At 37.2% G+C, this 27,119-nt stretch overlaps 1 protein-coding gene across 3 annotated transcripts in view; it reads left to right on the top strand.

Annotated features, from left to right (window-relative positions):
- The first annotated feature begins 456 nt into the window (after window positions 1–456).
- Window positions 457–27,119, top strand: part of POLQ (DNA polymerase theta) — a 124,324-nt gene continuing 97,661 nt past the window's right edge. For 2 of the 3 annotated variants that reach the window (XM_060098983.1, XM_060098986.1), the window contains exons 1-10: window positions 457–763; window positions 1,222–1,401; window positions 3,343–3,473; window positions 5,107–5,263; window positions 6,870–6,978; window positions 14,570–14,789; window positions 17,046–17,193; window positions 19,592–19,738; window positions 21,246–21,458; window positions 26,230–26,372. In XM_060098983.1, the coding sequence (XP_059954966.1) occupies window positions 550–763; window positions 1,222–1,401; window positions 3,343–3,473; window positions 5,107–5,263; window positions 6,870–6,978; window positions 14,570–14,789; window positions 17,046–17,193; window positions 19,592–19,738; window positions 21,246–21,458; window positions 26,230–26,372 (1,662 nt within the window). In that variant the 5' untranslated portion in view covers window positions 457–549. The remainder of the gene's footprint in view (window positions 764–1,221; window positions 1,402–3,342; window positions 3,474–5,106; window positions 5,264–6,869; window positions 6,979–14,569; window positions 14,790–17,045; window positions 17,194–19,591; window positions 19,739–21,245; window positions 21,459–26,229; window positions 26,373–27,119) is intronic. The other variant, XM_060098984.1, reaches the window with a different exon arrangement.

The following is a 27,119-nucleotide window of genomic DNA, read 5'->3' as shown; positions in this document are numbered from 1 at the left end:
TCACATACCAGGAGAGAGCAAATTGCACTCCATTCTAAATCCTAAATTTTACTTGTATAATGTTTTGCACATATAATTTGTAATAATTGTATTAAAAATACAATATGTTAAATAGAGCTACTTCTCTACCTATTACGGGCAGTTCATTTTATGAAGTTAACATAAACTTGCTATTTAAACCAGACATGGATAAAAGGAAAAGGAAAAACTTTAAGCCATTATGATTATAATTGGAGATTATATATACTGAGTCTGGTTTTTCCCCCCGTTTAATCTAGGTCCAACTCTGTTTCTCTTTCACTATCCGACAACCGAGGTGACAGGCCGGAGGTCTAGGACACCAGCGAAAACCCCTCCTTCCCCACGATTCTATGGTCCTCAAGTTACTCTCGTCACGGAGAACTCTATGGTTCCGGGGCGGGCTGGGAGGCCTGAGTTTGAAAGCCGTGGCGGGAAGATGGCGGCCGCAGCTATCGCCAGCCGCCGTTTCTTCCGAGCGGGAGGACGCTGGGACTGTGCCTTTCCCTGAATGGCCGAGAAGATTTCGCGATGAATCTGACGCGCTGGAGTGGGAAACGACGACGTTCAGCACCAGGCTCAGACTTCTTTTCGGGAAGCGGCGGTGACAGCAGTGACAACCCCCTGCTCCTCTCGGGGCCGGTGCTGAGCCCGCCCCCGGGCCTGAGACGCAGCCTGAAGGACCGCGGCCGCCCGCCGGCCAGAGCTGCAGGTACTCCCAGGCACTCCGTGGGCAGCGGGCGAGGTAGGCAGCTCAGCCGGGCCACTCGTCGGGAGGTGTCCTCACCGCGCGGAGCTCGCGCGTTTGCACGGCCTGCTAGGCTTCTACTCCCCTTTCTCAGTTTGTGACTAGGACCTGGTGCGGCACGTCACTTTCTATTGACGTGGAAGAGCTTTCAGTCCATATTCAGCGACTGAGGGTAGTAATCTTCAAGTGGTTTCTGGGTCTTTTCGACCTTTATTTATTTACAGAAACAACTTACTAGTTGGCCAAATCTCATCACCTGTAGGGAATTCACTCCTAATAGTGCCCAGTGCTCCTTACAGATCCTTATATTGTATGTGTTTTATGTCAGGATGTACTTTAAATAGCCTCTTTACAACACATAGGAATCCCAAAACACAGTGGAAAGCTAATTACTGAAGTCTTATGTTAGAACTAAATTCAGCTATTTCCTTTTTTTTCTTTTTTTTTCCTAAAAGGGGAATGCAAGCAGACGTTTCCTGACGATGAAGTAGACAAGCTGCTGTTGGCAAATTGGGGGCTTCCTCCAGCGGTTCTGGAGAAATATCACAGTTTTGGTGTAAAAAAGATGTTTGAATGGCAAGCGGAGTGCCTTTTGCTTGGACAAGTCCTGGAAGGAAAGAATTTAGTCTATTCAGGTATTCAAATTTGTGCAAGTTAATTTCTCTACTATTTTTAAGACATTATTAATGTAAAGGACACTCTATTGAGGTAAGGTGGGTGAGAGAGTGCTTTATAACTAGAGAAAGTCTTAAAATATTTGAAAAGCAGAGTTTCATCATATGCATACTTAAATTATGAAAATTCCATTAGATGGTAGGGTGGGGGAAAGCAAAACCCCAACAATTTAAACAGAATTGTCTGCCTACCATTCCTCTCAAAAAACATATGTCCCAGGGCTTCCCTGGTGGCGCAGTGGTTGAGAGTCCACCTGCCGATGCAGGGGACGCGGGTTCGTGTCCCGGTCCGGGAAGATCCCACATGCCGCGGAGCGGCTGGTCCCGTGAGCCATGGCCGCTGAGCCTGCGCGTCCGGAGCCTGTGCTCCGCAACGGGAGAGGCCACAACAGTGAGAGGCCCGCGTACCGCAAAAAAACCCAAAAAAACCCCACATATGTCCCAGAGTGAGTGTGCAGAATGAGATGTAAATGTGCTCTTCCCACAGTTGATCTCACTTGCTTTTCAGTGTGAACATTTTACGTTATATGTTTATAAATTGACCTGCTTATACAGGATTGTATATACAAAACCCTATGTAATATACTTTATGAAAGGTTTATATGGGCTTTCAAGAGCAACTTTGACTTACATAATTTTTAACCATCTGTGCTTAGTATACTGACTTTAGAATCTAATCACTTGGTAAGATGTACGCCCTTTGTATCAGTTTTCTCTGAAATTGTGAGTCATCCAGATTTTCATTATGGCTGCCAAAAATAATTAGAGAGTTAACTGTCAATAGATATAAGTTCAGGCCGTTTACTGACTGTGTAACCTTGCAAATTAGTTGAGAGAGAGAAGCAGACGGAGGGAGGTAGCGAGTGCCTACGCGCACAGAGAGCATGAGTGCCAGGGTGTGGGCTTAGAAAAGTTTTTGGCATGTAAGAAATACTCAGTTAATGCTAACTAGTGGCAGTTGGTGGCAGTGGTAGAATGGCCTGACCGTTTCAGTTGCTTAAACAAGAACTTGGGTGTCATTCATAACTCTACTCACCAACTCACATTAATTAATCACCAAGTGTAGTGTCTGTTACCTCAGATGTCTTGATTCTGGCTACTACTCTCTGTTCTTAGGTCCATTACCTAGTTTATTATCATCTTCTGGATTATGCAATAGTTCTCTATCTAGTTAATCTTTTCTTTCTGCTCTTGCTTTGCTCCTGCAGCCAAAGTGATCTCTATAAAGTACAAATATGATTTTGTCATTCCTTTTCATAAAACTCACTAGTCACTCTGCATTGCTTTCAGGATAAATTCCTTACATGGTAGGATTATAAAAGTCTTCTCCATGTGGCACTTTCATATCTCTTTTTTCACTCCCCTACTTGTACTTTATACTTCAGGCTTACTAAATTACTTACTATCATCTGAACATACCGGGCTTTCCTCTAGACCTTTACACATGCTGTTTTCTTCTGCTTGGCATTCCTTTCTTCTTGCCTTCTTTGCTCTCATAAATTCTGTTTCCATAAACTTCCTTACAGCTCTTCCCCCTCAACTTCTATCATAGCTCCTATCACAATGTATTAAAGCTTTTTATCTATTTCCCCAAAGCAGGGCTTTTAACTATTCAGTACTTAAAGGAAAGGATCTTTACGTATAAGCTAGGTACTCAGTAATATTCATCATTTATTTGATGTAAAGATTTATTTGTCTCTATTTTCACTGTGAGAGTATTTAGAAACCTGGTTTAAAGTCAGGGGCATTTCAGGGTATAAAGTTTTCAAATGCTAGCTGGGGCCTTAATGATAGTTTAGCCTTGGGCTATTTAGTTACTGGATATGATTTAAAACATTTATTAATGCAGTGTATCAAATATTACTTCTTTTTGTGATAACCTTGCCAAATAACTTGTTTTAGCTCCTACAAGTGCTGGGAAGACTCTTGTTGCTGAACTACTTATTTTGAAGCGGGTCTTGGAAACACGGAAGAAAGCTCTATTTGTTTTGCCCTTTGTCTCTGTGGCTAAAGAGAAGAAATACTATTTCCAGGTAATGTTTGAAATTGTGAAAGGCCTATTATTGGCAGCTTCAGCTTTACTCATTTGAAATAGAATTATAAAAGCAATTGGAAAATAAAATTTCTTTTATTACATCCCAATGTAGCTTTAAAAGTTGACCATTTATGAGGGGAAACTTTTAAATGACACTATAAAGGAGAAACGGCCATTAAATCAAAGAGCAATTGGTGAAAATTCTGTAAAAATTTATAAACTTTTCCTTAGGAAATAGGCAGAGTACTTTAATTAGTATATAAAAGTGCAAATTAAGGGCTTCCCTGGTGGCACAGTGGTTGAGAGTCCGCCTGCCGATGCAGGGGACACGGGTTCGTGCCCCGGTCTGGGAAGATCCCACATGCCGCAGAGCAGCTGGGCCCATGAGCCATGGCCGCTGAGCCTGCGCGTCCGGTGTGCTCCGCAACGGGAGAGGCCACACAGTGAGAGGCCCGTGTACCGCGAAAAAAAAAAAAGTGCAAATTAAGAATCAACCTCTTAAGTGAATAGTAGGACTAGACTGAAGTATGGAAAGGAAGTGTGTTTGAGGAAGCATATCCCATCCTAATGCAGGGCCATTTGGGAACGTTAGAGGATGAAGAACAAGATCCACTGGTGCTTATGTAAAGCTCCAGACCTGTGCTTTCTTCTCCTGTTCTCCTGCAAAAATGAATGACAACAGTATACATTTATGTGATGCTCACTGGTCTTTAAGGTATTTTTACAAATACAATATTTCATTAAATAGAATAAATTTATTCTGATTTCTGCAGTGAAAAAATGTGATTTTGGAATGCCAAGATTATTGCAGTGGTAGTACAAAAAATCTGAGTTCTAGTCCCAGTTTTGCCACTACCTGTGTCTTCAGGCTAGATACATAATCTGCTGGGCCTCAGTTTTTTCACTGGTAAAATGAAACTATGGGGTTAACTATGGGTTAATTTAGTAAACACTCAGAAACATTTTATTGAATGAACAGCTCTAAAATCCAATGGTTCTATAAATCTTTTTAACAGTTATTTCAGAGGTCAAATAGCCAACAAAGCTGGTTCTACATGGTAACATCCTTTCAGCTTAGACCAAAGTAACAAAGTAATGATCCTTTTTATTGAGAAGGTATGTTAGTTAAAAGTTAAACTAAAAAAAATTAACATCAAAGTCCCATTGCATTTGACTTTTGAAACCTTTTCTTCCATTATATAAAAAACTAATCTTTAGTGGGAGAATGAGAATATTTTCCTCATGAAGTATAAATTTGTTTCTGAAAATATTACATTAGTGTTAAAGAGTGAGTTTCTTGCTTGTTTATTAGATTAAAAATGTTAGTGCTTAAGGTAGTTTTTCTTTAATTTTAATTTCTATAAAGAGCTCTTAGAACTTATTTGGTTAAGTATGTCATTTTATTTGACTCTGTCTTAACAGAAAATCTCTGTACTGAGTTTTGTCAGTTCTGAACTTCTTATTTTTAGTATATGATTCTAAAAAGAACCAGTGTGCCCTGACCAGGAATAACTAACAGTAATCTGATAAATGTATTTGAATACTTATGTCTATGTTTTGGGAAAGAACCAATTTAAGATTCATGAATTTCAAATATTTTCCCCTGTGTCTTTCCTTTTTACTCAATTTAGAGTCTGTTTCAGGAAGTAGGAATAAAAGTAGATGGTTATATGGGCAGTACCTCTCCAACAGGGCATTTCTCTTCTTTGGATATTGCTGTCTGCACAATTGAGAGAGCCAATGGTCTGATCAATCGCCTCATAGAGGAAAATAAGATGGATCTATTAGGTAAGCAAATAAGAAAATAAGTATATACTTTCTCTTGCTATTTTTGATAGAATGGAGTGAAGCTGTTGTGATTTCTGTATGTCTTATTCTATTGTCTGTCATCTACTTCTGGAGGTGAGAATTGGAATCTGTAATGTTAGGAACTCTAAAAAAAAAAAAAGTTTTGCATCCTACTGATGTTATTGACTCTACTTCCTTGTATTTTTGCACTTTACAAAGCATAGAGTGTATCCTTGAACCCTCAGGTCATTTCTCTTTGCTTCTTTCCTATCTAAAGTTTACTAGGAATAGAAGGAAGCACCTGCCATCTCTGCAATTAGTGTATATATGTATTCATTATCATATTCTGGTACTGTGGTAGCTACATTAGGCCTGGACCCAGAGGCTACCATTTAGCAGGCAATTGGTAGGGAGCTATAGAAACTGGCACTGTATTTGAGTTTGGAATTTTTCTACCTTAATCCCTGCTTTTTTTTTTTTCTTTTCCAACCATTTGGGAAAGCCCACTATGTAGAGGTAGCAACAGGAAGAGAATGGTTATAGCAGCAATAGAAGCTGCAGGAATATCAGTTAGCTACTCATTGTTTTCCTGGTGAACTTAAATGGTAAAGTTAGGGTAGGGTAGGGGTGGGGAGTAAAATCGAAGATTAATGAGACACATTCTCTGCTCTATAAAGCTTGGAGAGAGGAATCACATTCATCAGTTTGTATCAGAATTGTCAGGTTGTGTTGTATCAGATCAAGTGTTATATCTACTATACCTAGCACAGTGCCTGGCACACTAGGTAGAATAAATATTTTTTGGATGGATGAATGAATGCTTAAATAAGTCATCATACAATATGATTTGGAAATAGCTTACTGATGAGGAAAAGGATCATCATGTACCATTAGGAAATAGTCTGAAAGGTCTTTATTTTTGTAGGGGGATTTGTGGGGAGGGACACCAGTGCACATGCAAACTATGATGTTATGAAAATGTTTAAAGGAGGCATTCGTTGATACTAATTTCTGTACTTGAGCAGTATTCCAAGTGTGTAGACTGGTTTGATTCTCCAAGTAGGGGAGGAGGGAATTATGATCATATTTATGTATTATAGTAGGGTGAGTCACTAGTCTACCATAATCAAACAAAAACATCCCCTTAAAATCATTTATTTCTTCTTGATCTGATTCTGTTTTTCTAAGCACTTGCTAACATCAGTATGGTTGCCCTGGCTGTTTTCCCCATAGAAAAGTCAACCCACTGAATAATTGTTGTGGATGTCCTTGATTTTCGTTGTACATGTATTTCTACAAGGTTGCCAATTAAGAATTGTCTGAGTAACACGGCGAAGTTTTCCTTGAGTTAGACCTGAGTTAGCTAATCAATGATTTTTAGATCCAGAATACATTGTGGTAAGACCACTTATTATACTTGAAATATCTTGGAAAAGAATTGTCTGCTATGTGGAATCTGATTTTTGTTTTATGGTTAGAAGTTTGTATTACCTGCAGTGTATTATAATGACAGCTATTTATGGTATGAGATACAAGATATTGAGTCTTTTAAAATTCTTGGAATTGTGAAATTCTGTAAAAACTAGTATCTGGAAAATCTCTTTAGGAATGGTGGTTGTGGATGAATTGCATATGCTGGGGGACTCTCCCCGAGGTTATCTGCTGGAACTTCTGCTGACCAAGATTTCCTATATTACTCAGAAATCAGCATCTTGGTAAGTACCTGAAATAACTAAGTTCCTGAGATTCCAAAGAATGTTGAGAATGTGTTTGCAAAAGTGCATAATAACTAGGAGTTAAATACATCAGAGGAGGGTAGTACTTATTTAGAACAAACTCATGTACAGCATTTCATTTTTGTTCCAAAAGAAGTACTTAAGACTAAGAGTGATTTTAGATTATTTTGAAAACATTCTTAAATTTCTGACTGCTCACCACTTTTATGATATAATTTTTAAAATCCAGTTTTTGTATTTGTTATCTGTACACACATCCTTTTTAAGTAGTCAAGGCTAATTATGAAAAATAACATTTCTTTATCCCCTACTTTCCAGAGGTAACTGTTTTTAACTCTTACAGCTTTTTTTCTTTTTTAAAAAAATTTATTTTATTTATTTATTTTTGGCTGTGTTGGGTCTTCGTTGCTGCGTGCAGGCTTTCTCTAGTTGCGGCGAGCGGGGGCTACTCTTCGTTGCGGTGAATGGGCTTCTCATTGCAGTGGCTTCTCCTGTTGCAGAGCACAGGCTCCAGGCGCATGGGCATCAGTAGTTGTGTCACTCGGGCTCAGTAGCTGTGGCACGTGGGCTCTAGAGCTCAGGCTCAGTAGTTGTGGCACACGGGCTTAGTTGCTCTGTGGTGTGTGGGATCTTCCCAGACCAGGTATTGAACCCGTGTCCCCTGCATTGGTAGGCAGATTCTTAACTGTGCCACCAGGGAAGCCCCTCTTAACAGCTTTTTAAAAATTCTATTTACACAGATATCTCTAAATATAGCTACTTGAGTTTTTAGTTTTACACATTATATATTGACTTTTTACTATGGAAGATGAAGATCTAGCTCTTTTTTATATTCTTTACTCACTGTGCCTGATCTCCTCCTCCAGTCCCTTAGTCTCTCTTTATCATCTCATTATATTCCCATTCTTCAAATATACTTATGTTCTAATTTTGCTTAGTTCAGTATTCAATATTACACTATTATGACTATATAAGTGTCGTTGTCAACTGAGCCATGTGGTATATTATGATTATTTTTACTTTCTCAATAACTTTTTGTTTTCTCTGAAATTAATAAATGTCTTTTGTTTGATGAGTTGGTTTTCTATGAACTTATCATTGATTTATCTCCAGCCTCTTCTCCACTTATATAAATCTCCACCCAATATGTTCCAGTACATTTGTTATTCTGCCCAATTTGTTTTCTTGAAGAAGTTTCTCCTAAAGCCTCCTGAGTTGTTCCAATTTAGATAGGTGGTTAATCTATATATGTGCTGTACAACAGTTATCTTGAGATCTCTTTTTATCATTATCATTCATTCCCATTGCTGTTTGTTTGAGTCAGGGCCCTCCTTTTTTGTGATCATATGTATTTCTTTTGATTCACTTTCTCATTTTAGTGGGGATATCTTCTAGGAAGTTCCACTTTATTTCAGTGTACAGGCTATTATGGGTATAAATTTTGCAAAAATTAGCATGTCTGAAAATGCCTTACAATTATTTCATAGATTTTCCCGGTACAAACGTCAAGATTTTAAACACTTTTAGAGTTTTTAAGATAGTACTTCATTTTTCTCATTACTATTGAGAAATCCAGTGCCATGCTGATCCTTCATCCTTTGTATAAATTTTATAAATTTATTTATTTATTTTTGGCTGCGTTGGGTCTTTGTTGCTGCACGCGGGCTTTCTCTAGTTGTAAGTGGGGGCTACTCTTACTTGTGCGGGCTTCTCATTGTGATGGCTTCTCTTGTTGGGGAGCACGGGCTCCAGGTGTGCGGGCTTCAGTAGTTGTGGCTTGTGGGCTCTAGAGTACAGGCTCAGTAGTTGTGGCGCATGGGCTTAGTTGCTCCCTGGCATGTGAGATCTTCCCGGACCAGGGCTCGAACCTGTGTCCCCTGCATTGGCAGGCAGACTCTGAACCACTGGGCCACCAGGGAAGCCCTATATAAATTTTAAAATTTTTCTCTGAGAGTTTTTTTTTTTTTTTTTTTGCGGTACGCGGGCCTCTCACTGTTGTGGCCTCTCCCATTGTGGAGCACAGGCTCCGGACACACAGGCTCAGCGGCCATGGCTCACGGGCCCAGCCACTCCACGGCATGTGGGATCTTCCCAGACCGGGGCACGAACTCGTGTCCCCTGCATCGGCAGGCAGACTCTCAACAACTGCGCCACCAGGGAAGCCCGTCTCTGAGAGTTTTTAAGAAATCCTTTTCTTCCTTAGTATTGTGAAATTTCACTGATGTGTCTTGGTGTTGATCTATTTTCTAACATTGTGCTGGGTACCCAGTAGTTGCTTTCAATCTAGGAGCTCATGTCTTTCAGTTTAGGGAGATTTTAACACATCTCTTGCAGTATGTGGGAAAACATGCAGATAGTCATCTATATCCCAAATTAGTAGGGATATAGAAGATATGACTAATACAATTAGCAAATTTGACCTAATGGATGTATGTAGAATATTTACCAAATAAGAGCAGTATATATATTCTTTTCAATTACATATGAAACATTTACAAAAAAAAAAAAAACCCTACCATATGCTAGGCCATAAAACAACATATTTAAAGGATTTAAGTCATTTAAAATATATTCTTTGACAGCAGTGGAATTAAGCTAGAAATAACTATAAGAAAAACATAACAGAAAGATGCCCACATATTTAGAAATTAATAAATAATTTTGACCCCTTTTGGGGTGAAAAAAATAATCACAGTAGAAACAGGAAGATAGTTTGGAATGAAAGTATAATAAAAATATCTCCTAATGAAATTGTGAAATGCAGCTAGAGTTGTTTTTAAAGGGAATTGATAGTATACAGTGTGTATATTATTAAAGACGAGAGACTGGAAAATTAATGACTTATTCATCTATAGAACTTAGAAAAAGAATAGTAAAATAATGCCACAGAGAGTGGAAGGAAAGAAATAATAAAGAGAAGAACAAAAATTAATGAAAGAGGAAAGTCATTATCCTGAACATTAAAAAAAATTCTACAAGTCAATGAGGAAAGATACAATATAATATATCAATGGGTAAGGAACTTGAACAGACATTTATAAGAGGGTATCCAAATGGTGTCTATACATGAAATGGTGCTTAATCTCATTAGTAATCAAGGAAATGTAAATTACCTCTTCAAAGAGCTATTACCACACACTGTCCAAAATACCTAACAGATTGACAATATTAAGTGGTGACAAAGATGTGGAACAGTAAAGAAGTCCTAGCCACAGCAATCAGACAAGAAAAAAAAATAAAAGGAATCCAAATTGGAAAGGAAGAAGTAAATCTGCCGCTGTTTGCAGGTGACATGATAACTATACACAGAAAATCCTAAAGACACCACCAAAATACTAGAACTCATCAATGAACTATGTAAAGTTGTAGGATACAAAATTAATATATAGAAATCTGTTGTATTTCTGTACACTGACACGAATTGTCAGAGAAATTAGGAACACGATCCTATTTATAATTGCATCAAAGAGAACAAAAATCCTAGGAATACGTCTAACTAAGGAGGTAGAAGACCAATGCAATCCCTATCAAATTACCAATGGCATTTTTTGCAGACCTAGAGAAAAAAAATCTTAAAATTTGTATGGAAACACAAAAGACCCCGAATAGCCAAAGCAATCCTGAGAAAGAAAAATGGAGCTGGAGGAATCAGGCTCCCTGACTTCAGAGTATACTATAAAGCTTTGTTCCAGTACCATACTGTAATCAAAACAGTATGGTACTGGCACAAAGACAGCCTTATAGATCAATGGAACAGTATAGGAAGCTCAGAAATAAACCCATGCACCTATGGTCATTTAATCTATGACAAAGGCAGCAAGAGTATACAATGGAGAAAAGACTGTTTCTTTAATAAGTGGCACTGAGAAAACTGGACAGCTATATGTAAAAGAATGAAATTAGAATACTCCGTAACACCATACACAAAAATAAACTCAAAATGGATTAAAGACCTAAATGTAAGACCAGATGCTATAGAATTCCTATGGGAAAACACTCTTTGGCAGAACACTCTTTGACATAAATTGCAGCAAGATCTTTTTGGATCCACATCCCAGAGTAATTAAAATGAAAACAAAAATTAACAGGTGGGACCTAATTAAACTTAAAAGCTTTTGCATAGCAAAGGAAACCATAAACAAAATGAAAGGACAACTCATAGAATAGGAGAAAATATTTGCAAACAAAGTGACCGACATGGGTTTAATCTCCAAAATAGACAAACAGGTCATGCAGCCCAATATCATAAAAACAAACAACCCAATAAAAAATGAGCAGAAGATCTAAATAGACATTTCTCCAAAGAAGAATACAGATGGCCAAAAAACACATGAAAAGATGCTCAACATGGCTAATTATTAGAGAAATGCAAATCAAAACTATAGTGATGTATCACTTCACACAGAATCGCCATCATTAAAAAGTCTACAAACTATAAATGCTGGAGAGGGTGTGGAGAAAAGGGAACCCTCCTACACTGTTGGTAAGAATGTATATTGGTACAGCCTCTATTTGAACAGTATGGAGGTTCCTTAAAAAACTAAAAATAGAACTATCATATGATGCAGCAATCCCACTCCTGGCCATATACCTGGAGAAAACCATAATTTGAAAAGATACATACACCCCAGTGTTCACTGCAGCACTAATTACAGTAGCTAGGACATGGAAGCAACCTAAATGTCTATCAGCAGAGGAATGGATAAAGAAGATGTGGTACATATATATAATGGAATATTACTCAGCCATAAAAAAGAACAAAATAATGCCATTTGCAGCAACATGTATGGACCTAGAGATTGTCATAAGGAGTGAAGTAAGTCAGACACAGAAAGACAACTGTCATATGATATCACTTATATGTGGAATCTAATAAAAAATGACATAAATGAACTTACTTACAAAACAGAAACAGACTCACAGATCTTGAAATCAAACTTATGGTTACCATAGGGGAAATGTGGGGGGAAGTGATAAATTAGGAGATTGGGATTAACCTATACATACTACCATATATAAAATAGGTAACTAACAAGGCTGTACTGTATAGCACAGGGCACTCTACTCAATACTCTTTAATTACCTATACTGGAAAAGAATCTGAAAAAGAATAGATAAATATATATGTATAACTGAGTCACTTTGCTGTACACCTGAAACTAAAACAACATTGTAAATCAACTATACTCCAATATAAAATTTAAAAAAAATCCTAGGAATAAGTCTAACTAAGGAGGTAGAGACCTCTACTCAGAAAACTATAAGACACTGATGAAAGAAATTGAAGACAACACAAACAGATGGAAAGCTATACTGTGTTCATGGATTGGAAGAATAAATATTGTTAAAATGACCATACTACACAAGGCAAGTTACACATTCAGTGCAATCCCTTCCAAAATACCAATGGCATTTTTCACAGAACTAGAATGAAAAATTCTAAAATTTGTATGGAAACACATAAGACCTTGAATAGCCAAAACAGTCTGGAGAAAGAATAACAAAGCTGGAGACATCACACTCCCTGACTTCAGACTATACTGCAAAGCTACAGTAATCAAAACAGTATGGTACTGGCATAAAAACAGACACATAAATCAATGAAACAGATTAGAAAGCCCAGAAATGAGCCCACAATTTTATGGGCAATTAATCTATGACAAAGGAGGCAAGAATATACAACAATGGTGAACAGCCAGCCTTTTCAATAAATGGTGTTGGTAAAACTGGACTACTGTCTCACAGCATGCACAAAAATAAATTCAAAATGGATTAAAGATTTAAATCAAGACCTGAAACCATAAAACTTCTAGAAGAAAGCATAGGTAGTATGCTCTTTGATGTTGCCCTTAGTAATATTTTTAGGATATGTCTCCTCAGGCAAGGGAAACAAAAGTAAAAATAAACAAATGGGACTAAAACTATCAAACTAAAAGTTTTCTGCACAGCAAAGGAAACTTTCAACAAAATGAAAAGGCTGCATAATGAATGGGAGAAGATCTTTGCAAATGATGTATTCAGTGAGGGGTTAATATCTAAAATATATGAAGAATTCATATAACTCAACATCAAAAAAATCCAATTAAGAAATGGGCAGAGGATCTGAATAGACATTTTTCCAAAGAAGACATACAGATGGCCAACAGGCATATGAAAGATGCTCAACATCACTAATCATCAGTGAAATACAAATCAAAACCACAATCTGATATCACCTCACACCTGTCAGAGTGGCTGTTATCAGAAAAGACAGCAAATAACAAGTGTGGGCAAGGATGTGGAGAAAAGAGAACCCTTGTGCACTTTCGGTGGGAATATAAATTGCTGCAGCCACTATGGAAAACAGTATGGCAATTCCTCAAAAAATTAAAAGTAGAACTGCCATATGATCCAGCAATTCTACCCCTGAGTATTTATCTGAAGTAAAACAAAAACACTAATTTGAAAAAGATATATGCACCCCTAGGTTTAATGCAGCATTATTTACAATAGCTAAGTTATGGAAGCAACCAAGTGCCCATCAATAGATGAATGGATAAAGAAAACATGGTGTATTTATATACAATGGAATATTATTCAACCATAAGAAAGAAGGAAATCCTGCTGTTTGCAACAACATGGATGGACTTAGAGGGTATTATGCTAAGTGAAATAAGTGAGACAGAAAGACAAATACTTTATGATTTCATTTACATGTGGAATCTGAAAATATAGAACAGATGGTTGCCAGAAGGATGGGGGTTGTGGGGAGGAAAGAAATAGGTGAGGAAGATTGAGGTATAAACTTCAGTTGCAAAATAAATGAGTCATGGATATGAAGTGTACAATGTGGGGAATACAGTTAATAACTAATAGCTTTGTATGATGACATATTGTAACAAGATTTATCATGCTGATCATTTTGAAATGTATAGAAATATTGAATCACTGTGTTGTGTAACAGAAACTAACAGTGTTGTAGGTCAATTATACTTCAAAAATGAGCAAACTTGTAGAAAAAAAGATCAGATTTGTGGGTTACCAGAGGCAGAGTTGGGGAGAGAAGGAGCTGAATGAAGGTAGACAAAGGAACAAACTTCCTGTTATAAGATAATTAAGTACTAGGGATGTAATGTACAACATGATAAATATAATTAACACTGCTGTATGTTATATATAAAAGTCATTGAGAGTAAATCCTAAGAGTTCTCATCACAAGGAAAAAACTTTTTTCTGTTTTTTTAATGTTGTATCTATATGAGATAATGGATGTTCCCAAAACTTATTGTGATAATCTTTTCATGATGTAAGTCAAATCATTATGCTGTACACCTTAAACTTATACAGTGCTGCGTGTCAATTATATCTCAATAAAATGGGGAAAAAACACATGGATTGCAGGGGTGTAACTCTGGTACAGTCTCTTTGGAAAACAGTTGGACATTATCTAGTAAAATTGAAGATAATATAAGACCCAGCAATTTTACTCCTAGGTATATACCCTAAAGAAATTTATGCACGTATATACCAAAGGACACGACCAAGAATATTGTTAGCACTATTTAGCATCATTTTCATTTGTTTTTCACAGCCAGGCATATTTAGCCAGTCCTCTGTCTAATGCTGTGCAGATTGTTGGCATGAGTGCTACTCTCCCAAATTTGGAGCTTGTGGCTTCCTGGTTGAATGCTGAACTCTACCACACTGACTTTCGCCCTGTACCACTGCTGGAATCAGTAAAAATTGGAAATTCTATTTATGACTCTTCACTGAAGCCTGTGAGGGAATTTCAACCCATGCTACAAGTAAAGGTAAGTCATTATTTTTATATAATTACCACCAGTACTTTTATGTTTGATTGCATTTTCTCACAAGTTAACAGTTTTTGAGTTAAGTAAAGTAGGGGGTTGCAAAGTAGTTGAATATGCATTATATATGCATTAGAAGGATTCCTAATGCTAAGCTAATTGGTTTCATATTAAAGAATTGGTGGTGTTGGTAAGAGAGGAAATGTAGCTGTGTCTTAAATTTAAGTATTATCATTTCCTATAAGTGTAAGTATAAAATTTTGTAGATTTTTCTTTTTAACTAGGAAGATTTTCTTATGGCTTTGTTTACACTAAAGACTAATGTGGAAAATTGACCTTTTGTTTAATGATATAGGTATTATATAGTAGAGTGGAAAAATCATTTTTTGGAGTCAGAAAGACCTACTTCTGATACTTCATAGGGATACTTGATATGGCTATGATATTAGTTGAATCACATAACTTCTCTGAATGTAGTGTCTTCATCTATGAAATGGGATATAATACTTGTCTTTAGTATTGTAAGAATGAAATTTGATTTAAAAAAATTGCCTAGCACCTAGAAAGGGCCTGAGAAATATCCCCTCCCCACACCCCTAAATACACTTTAAAACGTTTAGTTCACAGTATTTTTCTAAGCCTGATTCTTCAGTCCTGAGGTTAAAGGACTGACTCATGATCTGTGCTGCGAGGGATCTGTTTTTATGCCGAGCAGTGCCTCTGAGTACTGAAAAAGTTAAGGGTAAGTTTAGAACTAGGAATAGGACTAAATTCATGTGTTTTAGTACCATCATAGGTATGCATTTGTAGCTTCTGCATGCCTGGTATGGAATCTTATTTAGTTGCTTCGCTCTGTACCCCAAATTTCACCTGACTGTGCCTTGGTTACCTCAAGTATATAAGTAAACACATTCATCTACTCTCCTGTTAATCTTCTATTATCATGCCTATGCCTCCACCTCATTTAAATGTTACAGCTCTTACCTGGATTTTTGAAATAGCCTCATAATTGGTCTCTTTGCTTCCTACTTTGTCCCCTTCAGTCTGTGCTTAAATCAAGAGCTAGTGACCTATTTAAAATGAATATCACATTCTGCTCAAAAACTTGTGGTGGTTCCCTGTTTCATTTAGAATGAAAGCCAACATCTTTAAAGTAGCCTACAAGCCCCTGCATGATCTGCCCCACTCCCTTAGTGCTCTGACTTCAGTTTCTATATTCCTTCTTACTTCCTCCATAGCCTTTTTGCTATTCCATAATATGCCAAGAATCTCCCACCTCAGGTTCTCTTTATCTGGAATGCTTTCTCCCCCAGGCATCAAGTAGGGTTTACCTTTTCACCTTTGGACCTTTACTCAAATGTCAATTTCTCAGACCCCCCTTGGCCACCTTATTTAAATTGCTGTGTTCTCCTATTCCTCCTATTTTCCCTGTTTCATTTTTCCCCTTTGCGCTTTTCAAAATTGAACATACTACGTGTTTTACTTATCTTGTTGTTTTGATCTATCTTTTCTTATTGGAGTAGAAGAACTCTGAGGGTAGAGCTGTTTTTCTGCTTTATTCTCCATCCCCAGTGCCTAGAACAATATATGACACATAGTAAATATTTGCTTAATGAGTGAATGGATTAATGAATTAATCCAGTTACACACACTGACCTTCCAGTTTTGAGAATTCCCTGGGCCACCACTGGGTGTTTACAAATGCTCTTTGTTCTGCTTGAGATGTGTTCCCTGTCCCCCAGTTACCTTTCATTAAGATAATGCTTCCCATTCTTCATGTCTCAGCTAAATCATCAGTTTCTCAGGGAAACCTTTCAGGTTTTTCTGTCAAATTTATGTCAAATATGAGGCTACAAAACACCATAAAACTCTCTTTCATAGTACATATTATGATTGTATTTTACATTTGTTTGTTTAGTACTTTAATATGTTTCCCCAGTGAGACCTAAACCCCTTAAAGATAGTACCTTGACTTTCTTTTACTCACCATAATATCCCCATTACCTGAGGGTTGGGGGTCAGTGAATATTAGTTGAATGAATATAAGATATTTCCTATTCACCTTGCATCATAAGGAAGTTTATTTTCTTCTTTTCTCTTTCTGTTTTTTCTTTGTTTTATTACTGATTTTGTGTAACTGATTCTTATCATGCCTTTGTGTAGAAAAACCTTTCCCTTGAAGCAAAATGAATGACTTTAAAATGATATGAAAATGTTTTGAAGGTACTACTACAGTGGCAACTTCTCTTTTTTTTTTAGGGAGATGAGGACCATGTTGTTAGTTTATGTTATGAGACCATTCGTGATAACCATTCAGTATTACTTTTCTGTCCATCAAAGAAATGGTGTGAGAAGTTGGCAGATATCATTGCCCATGCGTTTTACAGTCTACACCATCAAGCTGAGGGTAAGTTACTGATGGCAGTGAAAGCCTCCATACTTAGGACATTTGCTTGAAAGTAATGTTAATAATTATATTAGCAAAGCATGGCTCTCTTTCATCATTGCCACCACCTGCCTACTGGCTACTCCTTTATAAAACTATGCTTTTGTGACTAATCATCTCCTTATCCTCCTTACAGACAATGTGTACACACATTCAGACTAATCTTCAGAATTTTAGAATGTTGGATTTATATAGGTATATACTGAGGTTCTTCATCTAGGATCCATGGGCTTTGAGAGGTTGTCCTCAAAGCCCCTAAACTGTATAAAAAACTTCACATATACACATTTTTTGGGGGAAAGCAGTCATATCTTTTTTATATTTCCAAACTGTAACTATAAAAAGAATCATACACACACACACACGTATATGTACATATACATATACATATATACACATGTATTGGGTTGGCCAAAAAGTTTGTTCATAACATCTTATGGAAAAAGCCGAATGAACTTTTTGGCCAACCCGATATTTTAAAATCGGTTTTACTGAGGTGGAATTTATGTGGAATAAAATGTACCCACTTGAAGTGTGTAACTTCATGAATTTTAATAAATGTGTTCACCTGTTTAACTCCCCCACTGTGATCAACATGTAGAACATTTCTGTCACTCTAAAATGTTCTCTTTTGCTGTCAGTCTCCTCCCTCTATCCCCAGCTTCAGGCAACCACTCATATATTTTCTGTCACTCTAGATTAGTTGTGTCTTTTCTAAGAATTTCTTATATTAAAGATGTCATATTGTGTGTATGTGTCTTTTGTGCCTGGCTTCTTTTACTCAGCATAATATTTTTAAGATTCATCCAGATTGTTACTTTTATCAATTTGTTTCTTTTTTATTGCTGAGTATTGATCTAGTATATTGCTATAACCAGTAGTATATATTTTTACTGATTCTAGGATGAGTACTAGCTTATGGTCCCTTGGGGTCAAAGATAAGCGTAGGGAAGACAGAGACCAGTTCTAGTTACAGAATACTATGATATTTTATGACTTTGTTATGACAGTGGCATCTTGAGGACAGGTGATGGATATCTCAAGCCTAGCTCCAATAAGTGAACTTTGCCTGAAGTTATATTGGGTAGACTCTGATCCAACATTTTAATATCTTTTCTAGTTCCCTCTTAATTGATACTTTCTTATTATGCCAACTTTTATTTTTTATGTGAACCATGATAACTTATACTCCTTAATAACCAGAAACATTATTAATATTTTCTTTGCTTGAGGCTCTGTTATTTTGATTTATAGCATGGTTCCCAAATCCTAGTGCTTAGACTGGAGCCTGGGCTGTGATGAACTTTTCACCAGAAAAGTAAAGACAAGGCAGCACATTTTTCATAAAGATGAAGTTTAAATTTTGAAATTATCCCTACTAACTTTTTTATGTTAAAATAACTTTTCTTTTGAAATAAGGAATCAATGATAATTTAAAAAAATTTTAAATTGTTCTTAGAGAAATAAAACTTTGACAACCCTCTGTGGATCCTCAAAATTTTAGGAAAAGTTTACCTAAAAGACTTAAAAATGTATAAAATATAAGATACATTCTATGAGAAGGTTTACTAGTTCAGAAATCCAAAAGTCTAGGAAATTCTTTAAGCAAACATAGTTCTTGCATCTAAGAAAGTCTTCTGGGGGAAGTTACACATAGAGGCAAAAGCAGAGGGTAATGTATGATTAATTACCACATTGGTGCCAAAAAGGCTAGAAGAATTGTCATTTAGAACTAAGCTCCTATGTGATTCTGACACTGCTGGTTTGGGGGGTGGGGCACACTTTGAGCAAGGATTTTGATTTTTAGGCTCTGAGTGGTAGTATCTGTAATTTTCTCCTTCCTTCAGCTGTTTCTTTTGATCTCCTCCTGTGGGCTTGATCTCACCCTAATATAGTGTTTCCTAAACTTTGGTACACATTAGAATTGCCTGGGGAGATTTAAAAATCGTTATGTCCAGGTTGCATCGCATCGCAAAGTCCAGAGGTGAATGCCAGGCATCAGTATTTTTAAAAGATATCCAGGTGATTATTATTATTTTTTTTTTTTGCGGTACACGGGCCTCTCACTGTTGTGGCCTCTCCCGTTGCGGAGCACAGGCTCCAGATGCGCAGGCTCAGCGGCCATGGCTCATGGGCCCAGCCGCTCCGCGGCATGTGGGATGTTCCCGGACCGGGGCATGAACCCGTGTCCCCTGCATCGGCAGGCAGACTCTCAACCACTGCGCCACCAGGGAAGCCCCGTCCAGGTGATTATTATATGTAGTAGTTTCAGAACCATTGCCCTCTGTCATGACTCAGTCAGATAGCAGTTAAAGAGGTCCAAGGGGAGGTGACAGTGTTGATGATTTTTTTGTGACAGGATTGGTAAGATCATCTGAACTTCCACCAGTGATACTGGAACAAAAGGGCCTCCTAGAAGTGATGGATCACTTAAAACGCTTGCCTTCAGGACTGGACTCTGTATTACAAAAAACTGTGCCATGGGGAGTAGCGTTTCATCATGCAGGTATCCGTATTTATAATATGTTATTAAGAAGCCCCCTCCAAGAATCCTTATAATGTCTTCATTTTTATTTTTATATTTGATTTGCATTTGATTTCTTATTAACCACACTTAATACTCTTAGATTTCATTTTAAGAAATTGTGTGATTAAGGTTAAACAAGAATAAAACAAACATGTAGGTTTACTTATCTGTATGGTATATAAATACTAGATATAAGCTTTTTTGTACAATTGGGGAAGTGAATTCTGAAATTATTACCTTTCTATACTTTGTTTCCTTAAAAATTAGGTTAGAGTGGTACTTGCTATCCTAATTTTATGCCACTCTGTTTCCTTTTATCTTAAGGGGTATTAGAAATATTCTCATGAATATATCAAAATCAAATTAATTTTAGAATTTGTCATATTATATTTTGAGAGGGCTACAAGTGTTTAAAAACCAAATACCTAGGTTGTCAAAACTGCAAGGGTTATGACAGTCACCGAATTAAATAATTTCTTTCAGGGTATGATCTGTCAATGATGATATGTGCTGAGGATATGATTAAGAATATATAGTTTCTATGATTAGGAACTTAACCTTTTCAATTTATTTAAAATTTTTATCATGCTATATATAAATAAATTTTTAAAAAATATATATATACCCATACACACAAACACATAAAAGAATATTTTCATTGTATATAACTTATAATGCGTACTAATAAAATGAATGCCGGTGGACCCACAACTTATTTTATTTTATTTTTTTTGTTGTTGTTGTTGTACGTGGGCCTCTCACTGCTGTGGCCTCTCCTGTTGCGGAGCACAGGCTCCGGACACATAGGCTCCGCGGCCATGGCTCGCGGGCCCAGCCGCTCCACGGCATGGGACCCACAACTTATTTACAAACTAGAACCCCAATCCTTTTGATTTTTTTAAATTAAAAGAAAATAAAAAATAAGCCACTTTAGTGTGTATTCTATATGATGTTTTTCATTTACTCATGTATTTATTCTTCAGACATTTATGTGTCTCACCATGGTGTTGGATAGACCCTGCGGATACTGTCATAAGGCATGTCTCTACCTTCAAGGAGTTCTTGTCTAGAGCAGGGGTCAGCAAACTACAGTCTGCTGGTCAAATCCAGCTGTTTTTGTAAATAAAGTTTTATTGGAACACAGTCTTGTCCATTTGTTTTGTGGCTGCTTTCATGTGACAATGGTAGAGTTGAGTAGTTGCAGCAGAGACCATCTGTCCTGCAAAACCTAAAATGTTTACAGATAAAGTTTGACAACCCCTGGTCTAGAAGATGAGATAGAAGTACAGTATACAATACAAGGGTTGGCAGATTATACTCTTGAATTGGTAGACTGTGATTACTTCTTTGTTTACAGTCATAACAATAGCTTGGAAAACATCTTTACATGCTTGTAACAGATTCTCAGATCCATTTGTAAGTGATCAAGTACAATATTTTCATAATATGTTAATAAATATATGCTATCGTAATTTCTTTTTTTTAGGTCTTACTTTTGAGGAGAGGGATATCATTGAAGGAGCCTTCCGTCAAGGTCAGATTCGGGTCTTGGCAGCAACTTCTACTCTTTCATCTGGGGTGAATTTACCTGCACGTCGTGTAATCATTAGGACTCCTATTTTCAGTGGTCGATCTCTAGATATTCTTACTTACAAGCAGATGGTTGGTCGTGCTGGCAGGAAAGGAGTAGACACAGTAGGTAAGTGAGTTTGAATTTTGTAATAGTGTTGCTGAAGGACAGTGTCAGTCTACCTGAAATTGAATGGCAACCCATTTCTTATCATGCTGTATTTCTTTGTTATCCAAAACACTAATGTCATCCTTTTGGATTTGCTTAATATTTATATGAGTATAACTTAAAATTTTCATATAATCAACTATTGATTTTCTAGTAATGTAGAATCAAGATTTTCTTTTGTATTATATACAGTGAAATGATTCAGTATTATGTTAATCAGATGACATCACATTAGCTGTAAGATGACTTTTAATTTCCAGTATCACTACTATTTTGTGCTAGTGAAGGGATTAATTTTTATGGGTATTAATTCTGTTTAGGTGCCTGCTGTAAGAGTTCAAATAGGGATGCTGAGAGCTGGGAAGTACTCTCACACTTTTGGAATAGGAACTTCGTGTACCCTCTTTCTCTTCCTAAATTGGTGCTGGCTCTGAAAACACTTTTTCAGTTTCTTATCTTGTATCAGCAAGTAATGATAATATTGCCAGCAATGCAAACAAAAGTTTTGTCTTAAGCAATAGGGAAGAGGCTTGTTTGAATTAAATATGAAGATAGCAGCAAATATGATTTCTTGCCTGCTACATTATTCTGGGTATGACTAAATTGTTGAGTCTTCTAAAATTAAAGAACTTTGAGAGGAACATTCTCTGTCACGCTTTCTTTCTTCTAGTTTGTTTTTCCGTGTTCAGCAATATAGTTTCTATCTTGTGGTATAAGATGGCTATTCCAGTCTCTGTTATCACATCTGCATTTCAGTCATCAGGAAGGAGAGATGAGGAAGTAAAGGGCCCATCCTACCCTTTAAGGGCACTTCCCAGAAGTTGCACTTAGTATTTCTCCTTACACACAATTGGCCAGAACTAAGTCACATGTTTATATTCCCCGACTACAGGGAAGCTGGTGAATATAATCTAGCTGAGTGACCCTGTGTTCATCTAACATTTAGGGGTTTTATTAAAGAAGGAATGAGAGAATGGCTATTAGGGGCAAGTATTAGTCTCAGCCCTAGTAGCAAATGATTCGTCTGTATGTAATCCCTGAAGGACCACTGGTCTGCCTCACTTTTTTTTTTTTTTTTTTTTTTCTTCTTTTTGCGGTATGCGGGCCTCTCACCTCTCACTGTTGTGGCCTCTCCCGTTGCGGAGCACAGGCTCCGGATGCGCAGGCCCAGAGGCCATGGCTCACGGGCCCAGCCGCTCCGCGGCACGTGGGATCCTCCCAGACCGGGGCACGAACCCGTATCCCCTGCATCGGCAGGCGGACTCTCAACCACTGCGCCACCAGGGAGGCCCTGCCTCACTTTTAAGCCCTAAGAATGTTGATTAAACAAACCTTCCACCTCATTGGATTTCTCTTACTATAGGCATCAAAGAAGTTTATCCTGCTTCTGTCTCTTACTTTATCTACGAAATATGCAGATTACATTTATGTGTTTTAAAAGGGCAGGAGGAAGAGCTCAGACACTCCCTTCTCATTCCTAACTGCCTCCTTCTGTCCTTCCTCCAATTTTCATTTCTCAGTAGACTCACAACTCTGGAGAGTGGAGTGTAAGTTCATTTTACACAAATACTCTTCTTTTCAAGGCCAGAGGGTCTTCAAGGTAATGTAAAGATAAGGAGGTTTTATTTGCCTTGCTACATTCTTAGCTTGTGCTTATCTTTCTCATGGGGAAGAATAATAGGAAGGTTGGCACCCTGGACTAATATCAAGCCTTAAATCAGATAACATTCAAACAATACTAAAATATACCACAACAACTTTGTTTCTGAGGTCTTGGAAACTTCTGAGATTTTGACTTTGCATAATGTTCCATTTTAGGATGGCATATGGCTTGCTCAGAATTTCTTTAAGTGGGGAATGTGCAAATAAAGGGTTTCATATCAACTATGAAGATTTAAATACTTGGTCATTCTTTTTGGACTGTGTAGCATTTTTGTAACTTCTTTGCATTTTTAAAATGATGTTAATATTTCCTGGATAGTTCATGGAGTTTTATTTAGATGACTCTTTAATCTCTCTTTGGATTTCTTGGAACCTTCCAGTGTAGGATGATGGTGCTTTGTGCCAAAACAGTGACTTGCAAGTTAAAAAGTTGGCAGATCTATCTATATCAAATCTGTGAATGATTTGATTCTAATTGACTTCTCAATTATAATATGGATACAGCCTCACTAGGCAGGTGGGAATGGGATCTGGACATATATACTGGCATTATTTTGGGCATTTTCATAAATCTTGCTCATCCTGAAAAAAGGTTGTCTATTTTGTTGAAGAATCAAAGCCTGGAAGAGCTTTACACTGCTCAAAGTGGCTTTTTACCTTGTTGCTAATGCTAGTTGATACATTTTCTAGGTAGTTTTTTTGTTTTAAGCTGGGTTGTTTTATAGTTATCACAAGAGCCAGGTGGTATATTTTATTCATCTGGCTTTTGTTTGTTTGTTTTGATGGTACCTATGTTTTTTGTAATTATACTTGGGATAAATAACCAATGGTTATCAAGTTTGTAGTTCCTTATATTTTTCCTATCTTGATTCTCAATTTGGCAGTGTTAAGAAAGCATCATCTGTATTTTCTCTCTGCCTGGGTGGTTAGTATAGTCTACCACAATGCTACTTTTATTTTTATTTTTCTCTAATGCAAATGGCCTTCATTTTGCCTGTTGAATATCTTATTTACTGCTTCCTTTCCCTTACTATTGGACTCATTTTTGAAAAAAAATTAGTTTTCTCTAGTCTTAATTGTTGTAATAAGTGTTTATGTTTGTATAAATTGTATATTTGTATATTTTTTTCTTAGTGACTTTTTTTAAGATTTAATTTTTTTTTTTTTTGGTGGCTGCGTTGGGTCTTTGTTGCTGCATGCGGACTTTCTCTAGTTGCAGTGAGTGGGGGCTACTCTTCGTTGCAGTGCGCAGGCTTCTCATTGTGGTGGCTTCTCTTGTTGTGGAGCATGGGCTCTAGGCATGAGGGCTTCAGTAGTTGCAGCACGTTGGCTCAGTAGTTGTGGCACGCGGGCTCTAGAGCACAGGTTCAGTAGTTGTGGAGCATGGGCTTAGTTGCTCCGTGGCATGTGGGATCTTCCCGGACCAGGGATGGAACCCGTGTCCCCTGCATTGGCAGGCGGATTCTTATCCACTGTGCCACCAGGGAAGTCCTGTATATGTATTTAATTAATAAGTGCTTTCACATATTTTTATTCACTTGATTGTTTCAATAGCCTAAAGCATTTAAATTAGTGAGTGTTACAATGTGATTTCTAGGTATCTGTTAATATTTTTGATTTTATATTATCATCATGTATAACTGATATTGAACTCAGGTTTGGCTACTCATTACACGGTAGGCCAGTAAGTCAGGTGACAAGGTGTTGATTCAAGGAAAGTGACTTTATCTGAAAAAGCCAGCTAACCGAGAAGGAGAAGATGGTGGACTAGCGTCCTTAAAAACGATCATAACATCTTGGTGCAGGCAAAGGGCTTTTAAAGGCAGTGTGAGGGAGCTTCCGGGTGCATGAGCAGCTTGTGCACAATTCTCGAATTGGTTGGCATCAAGGTGAAGTTTCAAGCATCACCAGTTTTCTGGGTTCAGCTGGTCTGGGGTCTACATGCTTGCAATCAGCAGTTTTCATTTGCGGGTCTGCTTCCTATAGAACAACTTAGTAACGTGTGTTAGACCTTTTATCTATATCTTTCAGGGAACTGAGAGTTCGGTGACTCTGCTTTGTGGCTGGTTTATAGTCTAAATTGTTACCAGTTTCCTGGCCCAACAGCTATTCTTTGTTTCTACACCTTTGCATTTCCTAATCATTAACTCTTGAGCCAGCCTTTTGAGACTGAGGGGAGGCCTGGAAGCTTTTTACTTCAAAGGACAGGGACACAGGGACTGGTATGCAGTTTCATAACCAGTAATAATTTGCATCTGCATTTTCCTTTATAGTTTAAAAAATGTCTATTACTATTATATACTTAATTATTCAATAATAATAGTTAATCCTGTAGGGAAGGAAAAGACTTTTCCTCTACCTTCTTAGGTTCTATGCCTAGTGCCTGCAAATGAAACTGACAAATTACAGATTAACAGGAAAAAAGCCATACATATTTGACTTGCTGTTAATATTTAATTTTTTACATACACAGAGTCCCTAATAGAAAAGTAAAAATCTAAAGAAGCAGTTAGATGCTGGGGGCTTATATGCCCTTTTAACAAAGGGTGATGAATTGTAGAGAAGTGACAAGACAAAGGAAAAGGGGTTTGGGCTTCTAGGGGGTGGTACATTGTGGGAAGGTAGATATATGCTGGAGATTAATGCAAGTTAAGGTTTCTTTAGTGAGGTTTGTGCACACCCATCTCAATACTGACTTTTTGTCTCCAGTGATAAGAATTGCCCTCCTGCTGTGAGAGACAGGAAGGGGAACACCTTCACAGAGAATTTTACGTCCTGCTTCTAAGCAAATAAGGAGAAAGCAAAGAGCTCTTTCTATGTTTGCTGCTTCCCAATTGGCTTCAGGTCAAAATAATCCTTATGCTAAAGTGGCATATTTTGATGTAGCATATTCTGATCCCCTTCAATCCAAAATTCAGAAAATAAAAACATTAGTGATAATTATATGACTATAACAACCACTATCTCTTGTCTCCTTTTAAACAAGTAAGCCAGTTTAAATTCTCTTTAGCAGGTATTTTATGTAAATGTGTTGGGATTCTGCAAATGTGTAGTGTTTTTTTGATTATAGGTGAGAGTATCTTAGTTTGTAAAAACTCTGAGAAATCAAAAGGTATAGCTCTACTTCAGGGATCTCTAAAACCTGTTCGCAGCTGTTTGCAAAGACAAGAAGGAGAAGAAGTAACTTCGAGCATGATAAGAGCTATCCTGGAGGTAAGAGAGAGTTCACTAAACTACCATTTGCTTTTTTGTTCCTGTAGTACAATGATAGAACTTTAGTATGTGAAAAATCTTAGCTTTGTGTTTCTTTATGAGATTATTTATAGCCTTCCCAAATCTGAACCTCTTCTACTTTATATAGTTATTTCCTGGAGTTTAATACAGCTAGTGCCATACGAATCTACTTCAAAACAGTGTATTAAATCACAAATGCCAGATGGTTATTTTTTAGATGTTCTTTATTATTTTCTGAATTTAAAAAAATGATGACAAAAATGGACCTTAGTTCCTCCATCCAGATAATACCTGTTGACATTAAAATAAAATAAAATTACAAATACACAATTAGAAGTTGCAAACTTCTAAAGACAGAAGTATCTAGAGTGCAAAATAAAACCTTTTGCTCAGAGTCCTCAAAGGTAACCCCTTTTAACTGTTTCATGTATTCATTCAAAAAAGTTTCTATTCCTATACCAACATGCCTTGCTGTTGGTTTCATTGCTGGTGCTGGAGGACTGGTATTGTACTCATTCTCGTTTTTTCCCCTTTAGCTCTGTTTGAAAAAAAAAAGAAAGTAATTGATAGCACAGGGTAGGTAAGACTATAGAAAGTAGGCACTCATACAGTGCTGAAACTCTTTTGGAGAGCAACGTGGCCATACCTACTAAGAATTTTTTAAAAAATGCACAGAGCCATTTATCCAGCAGATTCACATCTAGGAATTTTACCTAGGGATGTATT

The sequence above is a fragment of the Mesoplodon densirostris genome, chromosome 5 (genome assembly GCF_025265405.1).
Source record: "Mesoplodon densirostris isolate mMesDen1 chromosome 5, mMesDen1 primary haplotype, whole genome shotgun sequence".
Classification (NCBI taxonomy): domain Eukaryota; kingdom Metazoa; phylum Chordata; class Mammalia; order Artiodactyla; family Ziphiidae; genus Mesoplodon; species Mesoplodon densirostris.
Note: the sequence above shows the minus strand (reverse complement) of the source record. Positions and strands in the feature narration are given on the sequence as shown.